At 39.7% G+C, this 21,675-nt stretch overlaps 1 protein-coding gene across 1 annotated transcript in view; it reads left to right on the top strand.

Annotated features, from left to right (window-relative positions):
* Positions 1-20,919, top strand: part of LOC105386581 (muscarinic acetylcholine receptor gar-2) — a 41,206-nt gene extending 20,287 nt beyond the window's left edge. Inside the window, exons 3-6 of the mRNA XM_048623049.1 lie at positions 460-663; positions 978-1,128; positions 13,930-14,113; positions 18,325-20,919. Of these exons, the coding sequence (XP_048479006.1) occupies positions 572-663; positions 978-1,128; positions 13,930-14,113; positions 18,325-20,411 (2,514 nt within the window). The 5' untranslated portion in view covers positions 460-571 and the 3' untranslated portion in view covers positions 20,412-20,919. The remainder of the gene's footprint in view (positions 1-459; positions 664-977; positions 1,129-13,929; positions 14,114-18,324) is intronic.
* The last annotated feature ends 756 nt before the right edge of the window (positions 20,920-21,675 follow it).

Raw genomic sequence — 21,675 nt, 5'->3', positions numbered from 1 at the left:
GAGAGCCATATCATTAGGAGTACAATTTTTCGTTGTTTATTTTCCTGTAGAATTCGGGCTACAAGGTGAATATTAAATAACAGAACCACAGCCGCAAATAGAACTCTAAACTTTTCCCGGAATGGGACTGGAACAATTATATTATAGCCGTTAATAGGCGTATAATAAAAGCTTGTTTTCGTGGCTACAGCCCTGAGGTCTAATCCCGCCTGAGCAAAACTTATTAAAGAAGTGTTCATACCCGAATTGTTAACAAGAAATAAATAGCAAAACCTTCTTAGCAATAAATTATAATAATGTACTATCGACGAATCGCACAATGGTTTACCATAAAGCTTAGAATGGCAGGCAAAATAAGTTTCACACGGGATACAATTTTTAAACCGGGTCAACATAGATTTCTTCGATGGTACAGATCTATTTTGTACAGATTTTCTTACAATTTTTTTTTGTCCACAGCTCAAATTAACATCTCCTCCGGCCCTCACGTTATGTTGACGTGATCTTTCTTCGATCACATGGCAGGTCAAGCCCAACAGAGACAATAATTCATCGCCTTCGATATACCACTATGGAAGTTAACTCGACTGCGTCTACCATCGGGGATGATTTGAACAGAACCACTCCTATTTACACCATCGGCACCAGTTTTATTACTCAATGGTAAGTTTTTTGTTCGAAAAGTATACTGTTTATATCCTTTTAAATTTAATATCGAACGTAGAAATATTATGCATAAAAATATTCTCATAAATATTGCAATTGAACCATAGTATGCGTGTAGCGAAACCCCCTTATTCATTGAAAACTCAGGTAGTATATAAACATGTATTTATAGTTTAACACCCATTTCATAGTTTTGTTAGGAAGCTGGTTTTGGATTTGGTATGGATTCGGGCTTGATTTCCCAGGCCCTTCTAGCCTTAGTTATATGAAGGATTTCATCACCTTCTCTTTCACATCCAAAATCTTTACAGGAAGTTACAAAAGATGAAGCAGCGCACGTGCCTGACCCCTTCAGGCGGCTACCAGGAGTGCGGCTACACGGCACCCAACGGCACCAACTACACGGAGGTCTACTACATCAACACCACACTGGAGAACATGTTCACGGTCGACGGAGAAATGGTGAGCTTTTGTTTGTTTATTATTGTTATTTTTAATTAAAAATAAATAATTACAAAGGCAAACTTATACCTAATGTAATAATTAGTAGCATTCTCTACCAGTTAACCTTTGGGCCAAGAAAGTGATTGGTAGTGTGATAGGTTCGTTTCTTCAATAGCTTTGAAGGCCGTAGGTACGGAGGTAAAGTTTTAAATGGATATAATTACTAAGTACCTAAAGAGAGAATTGAAATGGTTTCGAAGTTACCATAAGTCTTTCTGGTTCCTTGGTATACTTAACCCTTAACCCTCTTGGTAGTAACCTATATTAAAAACTGAAGTGTTTAATATCTGAATCTGAATGTGTAACTATTATTATTTAGTCTTCCACTCAGATATCTGAAAGGAAATTAAAATTTAGTTTACTTAGCGCCAAATACAACTCCAAAAGATTCTTGGAAACCAAACGAACAGTAGCTACCTATTACAAACTTGCTCCGAATTATTGTTAGACTTAATTATCGATATTGATTAAACGAGTATAATATCATCACTCTTTCACATATTTTTTGTTTTAAATGTAACACTTTGCCACGGATTTATTTTGAGAGCTTTTATTTCATTAGTGCGTTGTGTGCGTCATTTTATCGGTTTTATACGCAATCCGTTATTTTGATGTCCGCACAGGATGGCATTCGGCAATTACGTTTTTACTCGAAACGGCCAACACAACATGCCTACCTGACATTTTTACAACATACGATCATAAGATCATAAACTCAATAAAATCCTGATTTGAAAGATAAAAGTTGAAAGCCCGCTATTGGGGCTGAAATGCCGAAACCTTACATTATAAGTCGGGGATTCTCTCGCTTTATTGTGTAATATCGCCTCAGGTTAAAAGAAATCGTAAAAGGAAAAGAAAATTGCGCTTTAACTTTGACAATGATCGCTCGATATAAAACTTTAGTGTGAAACTTAAATAATTGGATCTGTTACGTTATAAGTATAGTTTTATATCTTTACAAAATATGATTATACTCGCTAAATTCTATGAATGGGGACCATTGGGGGCCTAGGTTTCGATAATTTATAAATGATCGGAGTGGCTAGCCTAAAGACTCATGTACCTATCCTTACTTATGATAAATTTAATCTCTTCCTATTCAATGAATCAAGATACTAATACTGATACCTAGCTACATCCTCGGGGATTACGGACCTTAATACCATTCACGGTAAACAGTTATGTGCTGCAATATGCTATCACTGTGTGCATACTGCATATGTTAGCATGGAGGTTTGTTTAGCTTGTTATTCAATTATACGAGCGTGTGAATTCGCAAATGTTGGCGCGTTTTGTCACACCGCATCGTTTAGTGCGTTCGCACATGCGCCCTATAGCCATTCAAAAGTAAACCAGGACAACAACGATATTCCTTTTTTACCCCCGACGTAAAAATAGGGGTTTTATAAGTTTAACGTGTCTACGTGTCTAAGTATCTGTCCGAGAGTCTGTCGTAGCGTAAACGGCAGAACCGATTATCATTTTGGTTCGTTAAAAAACCCTGATATTCAACACTAAAAGTCGCTCGCTAACTTCGCTGGCTCAGCGGCAGCGTCCTGAAGAAGATCTTGCCCTCCGACAGTGCCAAATCAGACCAGTCGCATCAGAACCACCGTACTACTCGTATCAATGTGTGTCTTTATTAAGTTATTAAAACCTCAATATAAAAATTATAAAATCAAACAGTTTGATCTTACGACTTCTAACTCTATTGGATTTTTCTCGTGCCTTTGACACCGTTAATGTCTCGCTGCTTCTTGCTAAACTATCATATTATGGTTGTGACTCTAAAGTAGTAAAATGGTTTTATAGCTATCTGGACCAACGTACACAAATAGTCAAGCTGAGGAGAAGTGATGGTACTACAAGCTTGTCAGCAAAGTATCCAGTGACCAGAGGTGTGCCACAAGGATCCATCTTGGGGCCACTTCTATTCGTTATATACATCAGTGATATCACTACTGAAATACAGCACTGTAATTACCATCTGTATGCTGACGACCTTCAGATTTACCTGGCGGGTAGCCCCTCTGACGTTGCAAAAACATGTTGTTTTATTAACCAGGACTTAGAGCGTACTGCAGTGTGGTCTAAGAGAAATTCACTGAAACTTAATCCTACTAAATCTAAATTTATGGTAATTGAACTTGAACTTGAAGTGGGGCCCTTTAGGATATCAGTGAAACAACCGAATTCAACGAGTGACGTTTATTAAGTGTCCAAATAAGGATAGACATAGAGCTTAGGCTATGAGTAATACACACACTAAGATACGTAGGTTACATACACACTTCACCTCCGGGGGTGAAAGAAAAAAAAAGTATATTATAGGTTACATGATTACTTTTTTTTGTTTTTTTTTTCCCTAAATGATTACATAATGATTCTCTCTCTCAGCCTTCTGTAGTCCACTGTTGGACATAGGCCTCTCCTAACGATCGCCACCCCAAACGGTCACCCGCCATCTGCATCCAGCGGCTTCCCGCTACCTTCCGCAGAACATCAGACCAACGGGTTGGGGGGCGACCGACACGCCGTTTGCCGACACGGGGTCTCCACTCCAGAACCTTTCTACTCCAGCGGTCGTCGGCTCTGCGGGCTACGTGGCCAGCCCATTGCCACTTCAGCGTGCTAATCCTTTTGGCTATGTCGGTAACTTTAGTTCTCCTGCGGATTTCTTCATTGCGAATCCTATCTCGCAGGGACACGCCTAACATAGCCCTTTCCATAGCACGCTGAGCAACTCTGAGCTTGTGGATAAGCCCTTTGGTGAAGCACCACGTCTCGGCTCCGTAAGTGATCACTGGCAACACGCACTGATTGAAAACTTTTGTTTTCAGACACTGAGGTATGTTTTCGGCGAAGATGTGTCGTAATTTCCCGAACGCTGCCCATCCGAGTTGGATTCTACGAGCTACCTCTTTATCGAAGTTGGATTTACCTAATCGGATCACTTGTCCTAGGTAGGGATACTGATCGACAACTTCGATGGTGACACCTCCTACAGTTACGGGCGATGATGAAACATGTTCGTTCGACATGACCTTTGTCTTGTCCATGTTCATTTTCAGCCCAACTTGTTTAGAGGCATCATTGAGGTCTGTGAGCATTTCGCCCAACTCCTCCAGCGTTTCCGCCATAATAACTATGTCATCAGCAAATCGTAGATGAGAGATATATTCGCCATTGACGTTAATGCCCAGTCTTTTCCACTCTACAAGCTTAAAAACATCTTCCAGCGCACAGGTGAACAGTTTCGGAGAAATAACATCTCCCTGTCTCACGCCCCTTTGCAACTGGATCGGTTTTGTGCTATGTTCGTGTAATCGAACTGACATTGTGGCAGCATTGTACATACATCTCAACACCTCGATATAGCGATAGTCTATATGGCACCGCTGAAGGGATTGAAGCATCGCCCAGAGCTCAATAGAATCAAAGGCTTTCTCATAGTCCACAAACGCTAGACATAAAGGTAGATTATACTCCTCGGTCTTCTGTATAACCTGCCGAAGCGTGTGTATATTCAAATCAAATCGTTTATTTGGTATATGATCTATGGTACTATAGCCTTTTCGGAACCCGGCTTGTTCGGGTGGCTGGAAGTCGTCGAGTCTTTGCTCGAGACGATTCGTAATAACTCTCGAAAACAGCTTGTACACATGGCTCAGAAGTGCAATGGGTCTATAATTCTTCAATAGGGCTTTGTTGCCTTTCTTGAAGAACAAAGTCACTACACTTCTGCTCCATGCCTCCGGGCCTGTGCCTTCGAGTATGACGGAATTAAACAGCCTCCGAAGTGCTATTAAAATCGGTCTACCGCCGGCTTTCAGAAGTTCTGTCGTTATTCCATCATCTCCCGGAGCTTTGTTGTTTTTTAGCTGTTTGAGAGCTATACTAATCTCGTCTAGACTGACGTCCGGAATATCTTCGGTATAGTGTCGGGTGAGTGGCGCTCGGCTGTCGTGAGCACCGCTGGTAATAGGGTTTTGTGTTGTGGTGTATAACTGTCCGTAGAATCTCTCAATTTCTCCCAGAATTTCGGGCACCGATGAAACGGTGTTGCCACTGTCGGTCTTCAGTTGGGTCAACAGAGTCTGTCGAACAGATCGATTTCTAGCAAAGACTTTGGAGCCCTTGTTTTGCTCAATTGCGTCTTGAATGCGCTTGCAATTGTAGCGTCTCATATCGCAACGTCTTGCTTTGGCGATCTGTCTGTTTAGACGTCTGTATTCGACCATATCAACTGAAGACTGCAACCTCATTTCTCTCCGTTCTCTTATGAGACTCAGAGTCCCATCTGAGAGTTTTTGAGGTCCTCGGTTGGTTCGGGACGAAAAATATTTCGATCCTACCTCTTGGACAGTTTCCACAAACCTATTATTTAAATCGTCAACTGTAACGCAATTCTCTAAACATATCAGGCGGTCGCAAAGCTCAGACTGAAAGCTTTCGGGATCTTGAATTTGAGCAGGAGTAGGACGGAGCGTGGACTTCATTAGACGGGAGCGTTCTATTTTGCAGTTTATATTCAAAGTGCCTCTTACGAGTCGGTGATCGCTGCCGGTCTTAACCCTACTGATCACTGAGACATCATTGAATATGTGCTTCTTATCCGTCAATATGAAGTCGATCTCGTTTTTAGTCTTCCCATCGGGGCTAATCCACGTCCACTTCCTTTGTGGCTTCTTCTTGTAGAAGGAGTTCATCATATAGAGGCCCTCCTTCTCCAAGAAGTCAGCCAGCATTTGCCCACGATGGTTCCTGACTCCAAATCCATGTGACCCCACTTTCGTCTCGCCGCCTTCTTGTTTTCCGAGTTTCGCGTTAAAGTCTCCCATCACCACCGTGAAATGAGTAGTGAACTTACGCAGGGCAGACGATACGTCTTCATACGCAAGTTCGACCTCATCATCGGTGTGCTTAGATGTGGGTGCGTAAACCTGTATGACCTTCATTGAGTATCGTTTAGATATTCTCAGGATGAGGTACGCAACCCGTGTCGACACACTTCCGATTTCAACGATGTTGTTGACGAAGGACTTGTTGACGATGAACCCGACACCCCCTTGGGACAGTTGGTCGCCCTCCCGGTGGTACAGCAAGTTTCCGGACTGGAGAATTTCCGTATCCTCTCCCTCTCGTCGGACTTCGGATAACCCTATAATGTCCCATTTTAACTTGCTGATTTCCTCTTCCAGCTCCTCTATCTTCACGTCTTCCCTCAGTGTCCGTGCGTTATATGTTGCCAGGTGCAAGGGTCGGTTGGGCTGGTAGCCGACTCTCTGCCGGAGATTCTTCGCACCCCCTGCCCCGCCGTTACCGTGACCGCTACCGGAGTCCGGGATAGCGGGGCTGCCGGGGACTGGGGGCCGGGGCTTTGGTTTTTCCATCATTAGGAGGTGTTTTTGCCATAATCACCGCGCTTGGCAGGCGTGTTGGTGATTCTCCTTTTTTACGGCGGGAGATCGCCGCCTCTGCTAGGAGAGGAGGTCGGGTCGATTTACCGCCGCCCGACATTCGGCGTTGTCACTCGTTAGCACCACCCAGGGGGCACGTGTCGGGTAACTAGGGTTTGTACCTACGGACGTGAGCGACAAGCCCCCCAAGACATAATGATTACATAATGATTATTCTTAAAATTAATTATGAGTTAAACATTTTTGTTCTATTTTTGTGTACTATTTCATATTTATTGTTCTTTTGAATCTTTACATTACAACCCAAATCTTCTATTACAATATATGGACCTTCATACAATGGATGTAGTTTTCTACCTGTTTCATTTTTAACCAAAATTAATGAGTCTTTTTCATATTCTATTGGATTTGTTGTCTTATCATAATATTGTTTTTGTTTTTCTTTACTTAAAACTAAATTATTTCGAGCGTCTTTACATGCTGTTTGAAGACAGTACTTAAGGTTTAATGCATAATCATCATGGTTATATAAAGGTGATACAGTATTATTATCATCTATAACTCTACTAGGAATATTACTAGGTTTTCCGAAAACAAGTTCGTATGGCGTATATTTTGTTGCAGTATGAACGGTGTTGTTAAAACCAAAACACCAATAAGGTAGCCAATAGCTCCAAGAGTCATGGTGCTTCTCACACTGAATTCTCAAAAATGAGCCTAGATGTTTGTGTGCGTTTTCGAGTGCTCCAATTGACTGGTGATGGTATGAAGTGGATGTAAGTTTTTGAATACCAAGTAGGTTACTTACCTCATTCATTGTAGATGACACAAACTCTGTTCCTCTGTCGGTGGCTATGATTTTCTGAATACCAAAGATTAAAATGAAATTGTTTACGAAGGTCCTAGCAACCGTTACCGTTTCCTTATTTTTAAGTGGATAAGCAAGTACAAATTTACTTAATTCGCACTGAATACTTAAAATATAACAGTTATCATCTATATCCTTATCTAACGGGCCCACTAAATCTAAAAATATCTTTTCAAAAGCCGAACTGGCTGTGCTAGTCACTTCCATTGGTTGTTTTGTATGTCGAGAATGTTTCATTAACTGGCATTTCGAACATTTCTTTACATATTCCTGAACGTCTTTATCAATGTTTGGCCAATAGTATCGTCGTTTTATGTTATTAACCATTCTCCTCACTCCTGCATGTCCACTTGTTGGGAGTAAATGGTAATCATTAAGAATAAAGTTCCTCTCATTTTCTTGTGTTATACTCGTAACACCTCTAATAATGCAAATTCGTGGTCCGGACCACTTTTCTCTTAATTTTATTTCATTACATAAATCTTTAACAAATTCTACATTATCTTTAGTTTTTACTATGCATATTTCTTTAATGTCGACTTGTTCACAATACCAACTTAATTTTTGCACAAACTCAGCTCGTGAGAAACATGCCTTGAAATTAAGATTGATACAAAGAGCTCCCTTTTTCTCAATTATTGAAAAACATTCATACTCTTCTCTTATTTCATTTTTATTTCTTAACTTTTGTAATTCTTCTTCTTTCATAAAAATCATCTCTACTGAATCATACGGTTTCTTTAGTATGTCTACGACTCGTGGTTGATCAGGCCACTTGTCAGTAGGCAAATCTATATCTCCTGAATTTTCTCCTGACTTTTTACTTTCTATCAACTGTTGTTCTAGTCTCTTTTTCTGTCCTCTCGTCATCACATTCACAAATTGTTCATTCATTCTTTTTAATTCATCAGATGTCACAACTATTCTTGACAAAGCGTCTGCTACTACATTTTCATTACCTTTAATGTATACAACTTTAAAATTAAACTCCTCTAACAAAAGTCGAAATTTCATCAAACGAGTAGACGGGTCTTTCATGCCAAACAAGTATACCAAGGGCTTGTGGTCAGTCAAAATAGTAAATTCTCTTCCAAAAATATATGGTTTAAAATATTTAATAGCCCAAACGATGGCAACTAACTCTTTTTCAACAGTTGGGTATTGGCGTTCGGCTTTGTTTAATGGTCTACTTGCGTAAGCTACAGGTTTTAAATCATTATTGCACAAAACTGCGCCTACAGCAATGCCAGATGCATCGGTTTGAATTATGAATTCATTGTCGGCATCAAAATTTGGGTACTGCAATATTGGTGGAGTAGTCAAACACTTTTTTAAATACTGAAATGCTGATTCACACTCGTTCGTCCAAATGAATGGTACATTTTTTCTACACAATTGATTTAATGGAACGGTTATTTCTGAAAAAGATTTAATAAATTTCCTATAATAATTGCAAAAAGCTGTGAATCTTCTAACTTCATCGGTATTTTGGGGTCTTGGGTATTTTTGTAAAATAGCAACTTTTTCGGGGTCTGGCAGTACACCATCTTTAGTTACCACATGGCCTAGGTATAGAATTTCTTTTTTCATAAATTGTCATTTTTCGGGACTTAATTTAAAATTAACTTTTCTTAATCGTTCGAACACATCTATTAGGTTTTTATTATGAGAGTCTAGATTCCTCCCAAATACTATAAGATCATCTAGGTAGACGAAACATTTCTCAAAATTCAATCCTGACATAGAAATAGATATAACTTTACTGAAAAAATTTGGACTTGTCTTTAATCCTTGTGGCATACGCTTTAATTGATACTGTCCGGTGTCTGTAGTAAAAGCTGTTAGTGGTCTACTGTCTTTATTCAAATTTACTTGATAATAACCTTGATAAAGATCAAGATGAGTGAAATATACTGCCCCTGTCAATGAATCTAGAATTTCTGTGATATTGGGTAGTGGGTATTTATCATCAACAATTTTTTCATTGAGCTTTCTGAAATCAATTACCAAACGCCACTTTTTATCATTGTTATTACTTTTCTTGGGTACCAGCAAAATAGGACTAGACCACTCGCTCTGTGCTTCTTCAATTATATCGTTTTTAATCATATCTTGTATCTGTTTTTTAATTTCTGGTTTTAAGGTTTGAGGTAGTCTGTAAGGTTTAGTATATACTGGAATAGAATTGGGTTTTAAAGTAATTTTCTGTTCACATACATTGGTAGTTGTTAATGTATCTCCTGGTACATAGAAAATGTCAGAGTATTTATTACAGATTGATACTATCGAATTACGTTCTTCATTATTTAAATGTTCAAGTTTTAAAAGATTTTTTAATTGTTCAGCTCTGTTTACCTTTGATTTAGTTTTAGTAAATTGGCATATTTCATAATCTGATAATGAGTAAATGTTTGGTTCAAACGCAGGTAAAGATATTTCATTGTCACTTACATTTAGTATTTTAACTGGAATGGTATATTTTCCTGGGCTTATTATTGAACTAGCTAAGAAAACATCTTCTTTTAGTTCATCTGCTATTATAACACTATCATCTTTCAGTTTTGTTTTTAATTTAATGAAATGTATTGATTCACTACGGGGTGGGATTTTTAAAGTATTGTTCTGATAGAATGGTTCATCAAATATTTTAATTTCGCTCGGTGGTTCGAATTCATGTTTTAAAATCAAGTTATTATTGTCCAAATCAATATTACATTCAAATTTTGTAAGGAAATCTAATCCCAATATGCCATCCGCTTTGATAGGTAAGTTCTCGAAAACATAAAATTTGTGAATAAAACTTTTGTTTGATTCATAATTCAATCTCAAATTAACGTATCCTTTTGAAATAATTTGTCCGCCAACACCGTTTACTACCACTTCTTCAAAATGAATTGGAATAGAAATTGGTAAAGCTTCAAATTTTATAACAGATAAAGATGCACCGGTATCTAAAAGCCAAAAATAATTATTTGAATTTAGCGAAAATTGTACAAATTTACCATTACCAAAACAAGTAAGTACATAATTAGGCACGAAAAAAATTATTTGTCGATTGATTTTCTTCAGTTGATTGACTGGGTTCTTCTTCATTTCCATTCACGTGATAAATATTTTGAGGACGTTGAAAACGTCCACGATAATTATTCCCTCTTTGAAATCGTTCATTGAATTTCGGTTTATTAAATGACCCATAACTGTTACTGTTAAAATCAGGTCGGTGAGAATTATTGTACCTATTATTGTTGTAGAACGTCCGAAAACCACGGCCACGACCTTGACCTTGACCTCTACTAACACTTTCGCCTCGACCGCGTCCATGATTGTAGTAGCCTGTAGACCTCGCAAACTGCATAACCTCACCTGTATTTATTGAAGATGACGAAGTCATTTCCTCCTCTTTTGCAGCTTGATAGCATCAGCTAAGTTCGCGTAGTTCCTCGCAGTTATTATTGTACTGAGCCTGGGATTTCGTAGTCCATCCAAAAACTGTTTAATGGCCTGCTTCTCATTCAATGGTTTAAGAAAAGCGTATTTTGTAGTGTCACCTTCGGCTTGTGTAATAGTCAAGTCCGTGAAAAGTTTCTCCAACTCCGAGCCATACTCTTCAATAGACTTAGAACCTTGTTTAGTTCTTAGCAACTGAGTCTGAATAGCAGTGAATGATTTTTGTCTAAAAAGACGATGTTTTAAATCCTTTATCAGTTCTTTCACGAAGAATAATTTGAATTTAATCGCAACTTGGCATTTTCGGATAGTCTACTTTTTAACACAAAAGTAATAAGTAAGAGCTTACCACTGTCGTCCAACATGTCAGCATACATCTCGACTCCGTCTACTAACCGCTTTGTGGTACTCTCTGAACCATCCATAACTGGCAACAAACTACACGCCGTTTTAATGTCAAAATCCATTTTGGTAGTTTTATCTGTAAAATTACATAAGTTTAATATTTCCTGAAATAAAGAATTAATTTTATCATAGGTTCTAGTAACTAGAATAAAATCATTAGATTTTAATTGTTTTTCAAGCCTCTTTAAAATAGATTCACACTCTAATATTATTTGTCTCGATTCTCCTAATTTATTTTCAATCACATTACCTTTGTACCTACTTTGACCTTTTTTAATTAAATATTTTCGTATATCCACTAATTTCTCATAGTATACCTTTAAATCTTCCATAACCTTTGTAACATATTAAATGAATTAAATATTAAGGCATAAACATAACATAATTAGCAGTTAAGACACAATTTACTAGAATTGTCCTCGTCCATACAAGACATGTCGAGCGTCGGGCGAGCTCGGGAATTCGTAAACTTTCCTTATACGTCGCGGCGTATTATGTTCGGATGAGTTCGAGCACTGATTATAGCCGATTTTAATTATCGCGTAATAAAGTCTAGTGTATTTTTTAATTAGCACTTTTTATAAACGCATTTCACTAACACTTTTACACTTCTATTTTCTCGTCACGACGGCGCGGGGGGGCCCAATGCTGCATAGCATGAGCGTTCATCTCTCTCTGGATCCATTGGACGTGGCATTTTTTGTACATTTTCAGCAGAAAGTAGCATCCAGCAAGCAGCAACACGCACATGATGACCGTGAATATGATGGTCATGGCACTTAGGTGTAGTTTAATTTGTTCGATTGACGCACTATTTCCTCCGCCAGCTGCATTTTGTGCGATGATAATTTCCTCCTTGGACATTGTCTTCCCCATGGTTAAAGTTCGAAGAGTTTACGTAAAATTCACTATAGTTCACTTTTGACTTTATTTTTATATTTTACTTTCGGCAAGGTCGCCATGAAGTGGGGCCCTTTAGGATATCAGTGAAACAACCGAATTCAACGAGTGACGTTTATTAAGTGTCCAAATAAGGATAGACATAGAGCTTAGGCTATGAGTAATACACACACTAAGATACGTAGGTTACATACACACTTCAGGTTCTAGGCAACAAGTTTTAGCAACAAAAGCTAATAATCCCACAATAGTAATGGATGGAGGGTCTATTGAACAGGTTACTGAGGCGCGTAATCTTGGTCTGGTTTTTGACAGCGGTCTGACTTTTGAGAAACACGTTTTGGATGTGGTAAGAAACTGCTTTTTTAGACTTAGGGTTTTGTACAGAATAAGACCATACATAAATGAGGAACTGCGTATACAGCTTTGTGAGTCACTGGTCCTCTCTAAGCTGAACTATGCTGACACGGTTTATGGTCCCTGCCTACTTAAGAAAACTTTAAAATTGTTGCAACGAGTTCAGAACGCCTGCGCCCGCTTCTGTTTCTGTATTCGTCCACGTGCACATGTAACACCGTTCCTGAATAAATCAAATTTACTTAAGATAGCTGCTAGGCAGAGGTTGCATCTTGCTACAATGCTATTTGGTATTGTAAAGTATCAGACTCCGGATTACTTGTACAAAAAAATCGATTGGTCACGCAATCACCATTCTTTCAATACTAGAGGTTCCAATTATCTGATGCTTACCCCCGCTCATAAGTCAGCTTCATACCGACGTAGTTTTAAATACTTAGCTAGCAAGATTTACAATAATCTTCCGCCACCAATCCGTGATCTCAAATCCGTCTCATCATTTAGGAGTCGGTATAAAATGTTTTTACTAAATAGGCAAAAACAAAATCAGTAATAAGCAGTTATATATATCACACACACACACACACACACGCACACACACATACACACAAACACACACACACACTCACACACACACACACACACACACACACACATTTCATTATACATTACATATTTCCTGTCTTTCAGCTGGCCTTACAACTATACATAAATAACAGAGTACTCACAAGCATAGTTATGTACATATGAGTAAGCATTTGTTTATGCACTGTTATATACTATATACCATTTATTTCACAGTTTAACAGACACATTTATTCTTTCTTCCTATATATTTTTTACAACGTATTTAAAGATCCGTTAAAATTAATAAAATGTTATATGCTAATTATGGAGCATGCACTTAGAATAGACCTACTTATAACATATGTATACGCCACATAGGTACCCTTTAAGAACTGGTTCTGGCAGAATTATCAGCGCTATATATATATATATACACACTTATATATGTAGCACATGCTGAGTCTGAACCATTTCGCTATCACTGTGCACGACATGGAGATTGGCAACCATAAAATATTGTTTATTTATTTAATGTATAAGCTGTGTACCTACCTAATTTGTATTGTTATTTGATTTTCCATGTTGTGTATTCTTGAAGGCGAATAAACTATTTCTTTCTTTCTTTCTTTCTTTCTTTCTTATTGATGGAAAACAGATACTATCGATGAGATATAAACCTCAATATTGTATGTATATTTAAATTTATGTAAGTACTTATTTATGTGGTTTTGGTTTCAACGACCAGCGCGCCTGATAAAATGGTTAAACATAAACACCATTACCTTGTACCAGGATCCCGTGCTGCCCCCGTTCCCGCTCTGGCTAGCAGTGATCGTGGCGACGCTGCTGGCGCTGGTGATCCTGCTGACGGTGAGCGGCAACGTGCTGGTGCTGCTCGCCTTCCTCGTGGACCGCACCATCCGCCAGCCCAGCAACTACTTCATCGCCTCGCTCGCCGCCACCGACCTGCTTATAGGTGAGATACACGAACGTGTTATGACAAAGTTCCATCTGCTCTATTCTCTGGCTCTCTCTGGAACCTTTGTGCATATCCCCAAGGTCAATTCTCTGTGTGGGTAAAAGCATCTGCACCTGGATTTCGATTGGAACCTTTGTGCAAGGTCAAAACTACGTTTCTTAGCTTGAACTACGCTGGTGTGGGACGCCCTCCGGCTAGATGGGGTCACGACTTGCGAAAGGTTGGTTATGATTGGATGCGGAAAGCTATAGATCGCATTCAGTGGCGTGCTTTATAGCAGTGGACTGCTATAGGCTGATGATGATGAAGAGCCATGGCATACATTGGGATCCCGTGCCGTTCCCGCTCTGGCTAGCAGTGATCGTGGCGACGCTGCTGGCGCTGGTGATCCTGCTGACGGTGTGCGGCAACGTGCTGGTGCTGCTCGCCTTCCTCGTGGACCGCACCATCCGCCAGCCCAGCAACTACTTCATCGCCTCGCTCGCTGCCACCGACCTGCTTATAGGTGAGATACGCTCACGAGCAATGATAAGGTTCCACCTGCTCTATTCTATACGTTTCTCTGTGGGGGTAAGTAATTAAGTACCTGCATCTGGCTCTTTTGACTGGAATCTTTACACAGTATATAGCATATCCCCAAGGTCTCAACTGCTTTCGTAAGCTTGGACCAATTTTCGCTACTGATCCACTGCGGGTTGGTGAGTTCACGTATCTAGTTTTCCTTCACCGTAAGAGCAATGTGTGGGACGCCCTCCGGGTAGATGGGGTGACGACTTGCGAAAGGTTGGTTATGATTGGATGCGGATAGCTATAGATCGCATCCAGTGGCCTGCTATAGGCTGATGATGATGAGGAAGAGCGATGGTATACATTGGGATCCCGTGCCGTTCCCGCTCTGGCTGGCAGTGATCGTGGCGACGCTGCTGGCGCTGGTGATCCTGCTGACGGTGAGCGGCAACGTGCTGGTGCTGCTCGCCTTCCTCGTGGACCGCACCATCCGCCAGCCCAGCAACTACTTCATCGCCTCTCTTGCTGCCACCGACCTGCTTATTGGTAAGATATGTAAGGGTAGCAAAAGAGACGATGCTATTCTATTCTCTGTGGGGGTAAAATTACCTGCACCTGGCTCTCTCTGGAACTTTTGCGCATATCCTCAAGGTTTAAAATGCCTTCCTTAGCTTGGACCACGCTGCTCCGTTAACATATCTAGATATGCTAAATCTAGATACTGCAGGTTTCCTCACGATATTTTCTGTCGCCGTAAGAGCGATGTGTGGGACGCCCTCCGGCTAGATGGGGTGACGACTTGCAAAAGGTAGCTGGTTATGATTGAATGCGGAAAGCTATAGATCGCATCCAGCGGCGTGCTTTATAGCAGTGGACTGCTATAGGCTAATGATGATGAGGAAGAGCGCTAGATAGCGTGAGATATACGAACGTGCAATGACAAAGTTCCATCTGCTCTATTGTCTGGCTCTCTCGATTGGAACCTTTGTGCATATCCTCAATCCTAAGCTTGGACTACGCTGGTCTACGCTGGTCTACTTGCCAAAGGTGCCTGGTTATGATTGGATGCGGAAAGCTATAGATCACATCCAGTGGCGTGCTTTATAGCAGTGGACTGCTATAGGCTTATGATGATGATGAAGAGCGATGGTATACATTGGGCTCCCGTGCCGTTCCCGCTCTGGCTGGCAGTGATCGTGGCGACGCTGCTGGCGCTGGTGATCCTGCTGACGGTGAGCGGCAACGTGCTGGTGCTGCTCGCCTTCCTCGTGGACCGCACCATCCACCAGCCCAGCAACTACTTCATCGCCTCGCTCGCCGCCACCGACCTGCTTATTGGTAAGGTATTATGTACGGCTGCAAAGAAACGCGACCTAGCAATGTCACTCTAAAAGGAGTTATATTTCTATGCAGGCTACTATACAGTCAGTATGTGAAGGCATGCGTATCTCTTATGGTGACTGTATTTTTCAAAGGGCCCGTACAGGGTGACGTGCCGCGCCAATTTTGGGTTTTCAATGCTCTTCACACAGCACACGCAGTGACACGCACACATGTAAGTTTGCACAGTGGGTCGATAAACTTTTACTCGCCAACTTTATTGACAATTATGTTCAAGTACATTTTGGGTGATTTTAGGGTAAGTAAGTATAATTCTTACTTACACTGGTAGGCACCAGGAAAGAGTAGAAATTAATAAGGGTGCCACTTTACTCTATACTCGGAATCCGATTAGCTTTCTCAAACAAATGTGGTATTTACTTGTAGAAAGGTAACTACAAGTATTAAAGTGTAGATTCTATAATAAGTTTCGGGCATCCTCCAGCCAACTGAACCCCGACGACAAAGCAAAGTAAATACATAGTGTCGCAAAAGGGCTATACTAAGCCAAAAGGGGATGACTCAAGGGGTCATTCTGAACAACTTTTGTTCTACGAGATTTGCAAATTCGCGAAAAAAAATATTCGTTTTCCATGGTAAAAAGTCACATGTCCAACAAAGTTTCTATGAAAAAGGTTTTTTTTTGTTAATTTCCAAAACTCGTAGAGCAAAAGTTCTGTGCGGGCGTGCCCTTAGATTCATTAATATTAACTTGTTTTCGATTCATTTTGCCAATCCATAAAAATATATCTTATAAGCATATAAAAAAATATGATTTATATCAATAATAACGACAAATAAGCAACATTCGATAATTGAATTTAATAAAATAAATATAGCATAATTCACTTGGGACTCACTCGACGCAATAACTCACTAAATACGCATCGCCAGCGCACGTCCTTTCGCTACCGCAGAGCCCATGACCCTTCAGGAAGGTACTGAGACGGGGGGGAAACTAGCCGCTCAAACGTTACAATTATTGAATTTTGAAATTTTGATGTGAGTCCCAGGGACTCAGGAAGTGAATTAAGGGTTAATAGCCCAAACTCGATGCTTTTAGCTATTAACATCTTTGAAATAAAATTGAGCCACCACCGTGTTACTGCCCTCATCAGATCCTCACGAGACCATACCTCAACCAGCACCAAGAGACTATATTTTTGATCCCTAACCTAATGTTCGTGCGTATTGTCATCACTTAGATCCATTCGCTATATTCCTGCTCCTCATCAGACCTTTACGAGACTGTAATGTCACGAGAATATTGCACACTATCTAATTTAATTTAATGTATTGAATATAGTGTAAGAATTATGCTTCCTCAATTTCAAATCAAATTATGTTGGTGTCATAAAAGTTAAAAAAGTGCAATGACAACCAATGTGCAGTGATTTTGTATCTGTACACGATAAGATCGCGAGCTGTCAGTGCTGCCTAAACCGACGTGACCCTTCTTTGGAGGCCAGCGGCCAACTGAGTCAAACGACACTTGTGTTTATGATTTTATAACACAGAAAGCCGCCATAGATATTTGTATGAAGATTTGAGGGAAAAAAATTACTCAAGTTTGGGATTAATTTACACAAAATAAGTGTGTGTTTATTAAAAAACAAGGTATTTAGCGCCTAGTCCAAGCCTTTAACTTTATAATATGATAAAAATCATATGAAAATTCTCGATAATTACGACACAGTTGTTACAATACGGGAGTGTGATTTTCTGGTCTTTCGTGATATTCTGAATTTTATTTACAGTTATCCATACGCATTTACTTGAATTCGAATCATTCAGCACCTAGCTAGACTCTTCGGCTACCTGTGTGATTTTTTTCAAGGTTGTAGAGCATCGTTTACTACATAATTCTATGACAATGCCAACCCTCGATTACCCCTTGCTGACCCTTAATGCATTTCTGCAAAGGTGAAGAAATATTTAACCGTTTAAAATTTCTAACTCTGGCTGAGCGAACCTGGTATCACAATAAGCCCATAGAATAAATTTCATAATATTAAACGAATAGTAGTTGAAATTTGGAATAGTAATTAGTTAAATCATCAAACCAAATCAGATGATTTCTTGCTTTAAAGGTAAGCCATTGCAATTTTGAACTAAGCAATGTTTGCATTCAACACAGTACATAGTCGAATATACTTGCTAATCCATTACAGTGTGCTGTTTGCGCTGAATGTAAACACCCGCTTCGATTAAAATGGTTTGCCCGAGTACCCCTCCACTGAGCAGCAAAACAAAACAATGCAGCCATGTAGATGTAATTGTGAAAACGAGCGCGCATAAAAACCCTCTTCCATTGTCCACAGGTACTCTATCGATGCCATTTTACACGGACTACGTTTTGAAAGGCTATTGGCATTTAGGGCCTCTTTTGTGTGACCTGTGGCTATCAGTCGACTACACGGTGTGCCTAGTGTCCCAATACACGGTTCTGCTGATCACTGTTGACCGGTTTTGTAGCGTCAAAATAGCAGCACGATACAGAGCTTGGAGAACCAAGAATAGAGTTATCTGGATGGTCACCGTCACATGGATAGTGCCGGCTCTACTGTTTTTCACAACCATATTTGGATGGGAACACTTCGTCGGATACAGAGATTTACAAGAGGGTGAGTGTGCTGTGCAATTTTTGAAAGATCCCATTTTTAATACAGCTTTAATTATCGGATATTACTGGACGACATTGTTCGTGTTGATAGTTCTGTATGCGGGAATATTTAAAACTGCTTATGATATGCAAAAGAAAAGTGAGGCGAAACAAAGAAAAATGCAGTCTATGGTCGCTTTGAGCGCCGGCGTGATGTCGGGCATGGCGGGCCGCGCCGCCGGCGTCTCGGGGCTATCTAAAGCCACTATCACTAGTGAGGACCAAATGAAAGTATCTGAAAGTATCCGTAAAGACTCTACATCTAAAGGATCTTTAGCCGCTCCACTATTAAATCTTGGAGGATCGACCGATTCGAACTCCAGTCAGAAATCGTCTGCCCATAAAAGTAGTGCCACCGTTACCGGGACTTCAACTACGATAGAATCAGATGGAGATAAGAAAGAAGATCAAATTGAGGCGGAACGGTCTAGCAGCCCGGCTTTTGACTCTGATGAAGAAAGTACAAATCAGCCCAATACTAAAAAACGTCCGTCTGTAGCAAACTTAGTTATGCAAACCGGTGCCTTGCAGTTACTGAACAATATGCGTATGAATGGTGGTATGTTGATGAAGCCATCAGATATGAAATCTGCTGCTACGACCCCCAATCCCGAACCTGATAAACCGAAGCTCTCTCTCTCACAAATATCTGAAAAGAGTCTTCTAGACACTGATAACCCCGAGAGCCAATTGTCTCAATCAACTGTACCGATGTCTCAAACTTGCGTTACGTCTCCAACGTCGTCAGGCATAGCGACACCCTCCGAGCAAGTCCAAACAACGATAGCTCAACGCATTATTCCCCCACCATCGGAGTTCCGAGCTAGTCCACCAGTGTCTGAAAGTCCTCCTTCTCAATCGGAATCAACACGGGCAAGAAAATTACGTTTAATGCGAGGGGATGGCACAACTTATGATGTCCTTGTGGGCTTGGATGGTGCTGATCTAAGATTTATGGATGAAAGCTCCGTTATTGTTCCGTCACCTACGATAGAGAGTCCCCCTTCATCGATCACCTTTCCAACAGCTACTGATGAGCTGGGATCTCCTCCGGCTTCTAATTCAGGAAATGCAGCTGCTACTAATTCACTGTTACAAGCTGCCCTCATACGAGCAACAGCCGAAGCGCAAGTAGTTATTCCAAAGAACACATTTTCTCCACCGGCCACTGTGAAGGTGAACACAGAGGTGAGCCTCACTATCGGGGAGCGTCCGAAACCAGTCATCACATTAGTAACCTCGTCTTCCAATAACAATGAGTCACAAGGATCAAAGCCTATTGAAACCAAAACGTCGCAATTAAAACTCAATCCTGCCATAAGTCCAGCAATTGAGAACAGCGACGTTTCCAGCACGGCCGTAACTGGGTCAGGTCGTGGTGATTCAAAGAAAGAGTTTGTGAAAAATATAGGAAAAAAGTTGAAAGTAAAGCGTTCGAAACGTGATGGATTGTTTCCCAGCATCGGGCGGCAAAAGTCAAAGTCTGAAAATAGAGCGAGAAAGGCGTTCCGAACCATATCTTTTATTTTAGGAGCATTCGTCGTGTGCTGGACTCCATATCATATTTTAGCATTAGTGGAGGGGTTCTGTACAGACCCTCCGTGCATCAACAAACATCTGTACATGTTTTCATACTTTTTGTGTTATGCAAATAGCCCTATTAACCCGTTTTGCTACGCGTTAGCCAACCAGCAGTTCAAGAAAACCTTCACGAGGTTGTTACGGGGGGATTTCCACATTACGTAGGGGTCGGTGAGATACGTAGGGTTTAAGAGAGCGTAAAACTGCACAAATAAACCTTTACTTAATCTGAATTGAGATGTTGTTAATGATAAGACAATACAAGTTAGCGTACTATGAAGTATTTAAGCTTTTGATGTGTAGGGGTATAGAAAGGACTATTCAAGTACCTTTAGATTGATGGTGTATAGTGGTGAGCCCTTCTCAAATAATTACATCTTGTAACAATAATTGTTGATGTAAATAGTTGTTAGTGTATGTATAGTTGGCAGATTGTATATTTTTAAATGTGTAAACTGATCTTTTAGATACCTATTTATAAAGTTCAGAACTGACAATAAAAATGTTAGATCATGTATATAATGTTAAGGTGTATTAAGATAAATGTGTCGGAAGTCTCTTTGAATTTCTAGCGAAAAAATAATAATTAGAAAGATCTCCTGTAAGGACGCTATTTAAGAACATAATGTAATACATATTTAGGATCTAACCTACGATAAGTAGGCCAAAGGCATACTTACGTATTAGTACTACTCGTATACAATATAAATTGTAATTAGTATAAACAATTTCCCAACATGCTGTAAATCTTTGAGCCATGAGCCCTGCCGAAGGTTTTCAGTGTTGGATAACTTAATAAGACCTAGTCAATTATTCGTTAGTGTCTGTAATTTCTGGCCTAATTTGTATTGTTAATTATTTTGTTTAAAAAACCATGTTAAGTATAATCATGAAAAATTATGTGTATGTTCGTAGAAACTTTTGTGGAATTTCTTTTGACTAAACTGTTTGAATTAATTATGTAAATTACTGTAGGAATATTTGTGATAATCGTTGCAGTATAAATATCTAGTCAACTCTGAATTAAACATAATTGATAGAATAAATACATGTAAAACAAATAATTACGCTACGTTATATCAAAACAAAATGAAAGACAAAAGTGAAGTACTGTAGTTAGGTTTTTGAAAAAAAAACAATGTAGTATACTCTTTTTTGAGCTGTACCTACCTTAATTTTTTTATCTCAATAATATATTACTAGTGAAATTACACTTTCCAATTACCTAAATCATGAAAAAGTCTAGTTTGAATGTTCCTTAAAACCTTATTCAATATCCATAATTTAAAAAAAACTTTTATAGCCACGTTATGACATGTAAGTAGGTATATATTTTTTTGTTTTCATAATGAACCTATCTGGTATGAAGTATTAATTATACATACATAAATAACTATATTTGATTGTTGGAAATAAATGTTTTAGTGGT

The sequence above is a fragment of the Plutella xylostella genome, chromosome 9 (assembly GCF_932276165.1).
Source record: "Plutella xylostella chromosome 9, ilPluXylo3.1, whole genome shotgun sequence".
NCBI lineage: Eukaryota > Metazoa > Arthropoda > Insecta > Lepidoptera > Plutellidae > Plutella > Plutella xylostella.
This window is presented reverse-complemented; position numbering and strand designations above follow the sequence as displayed.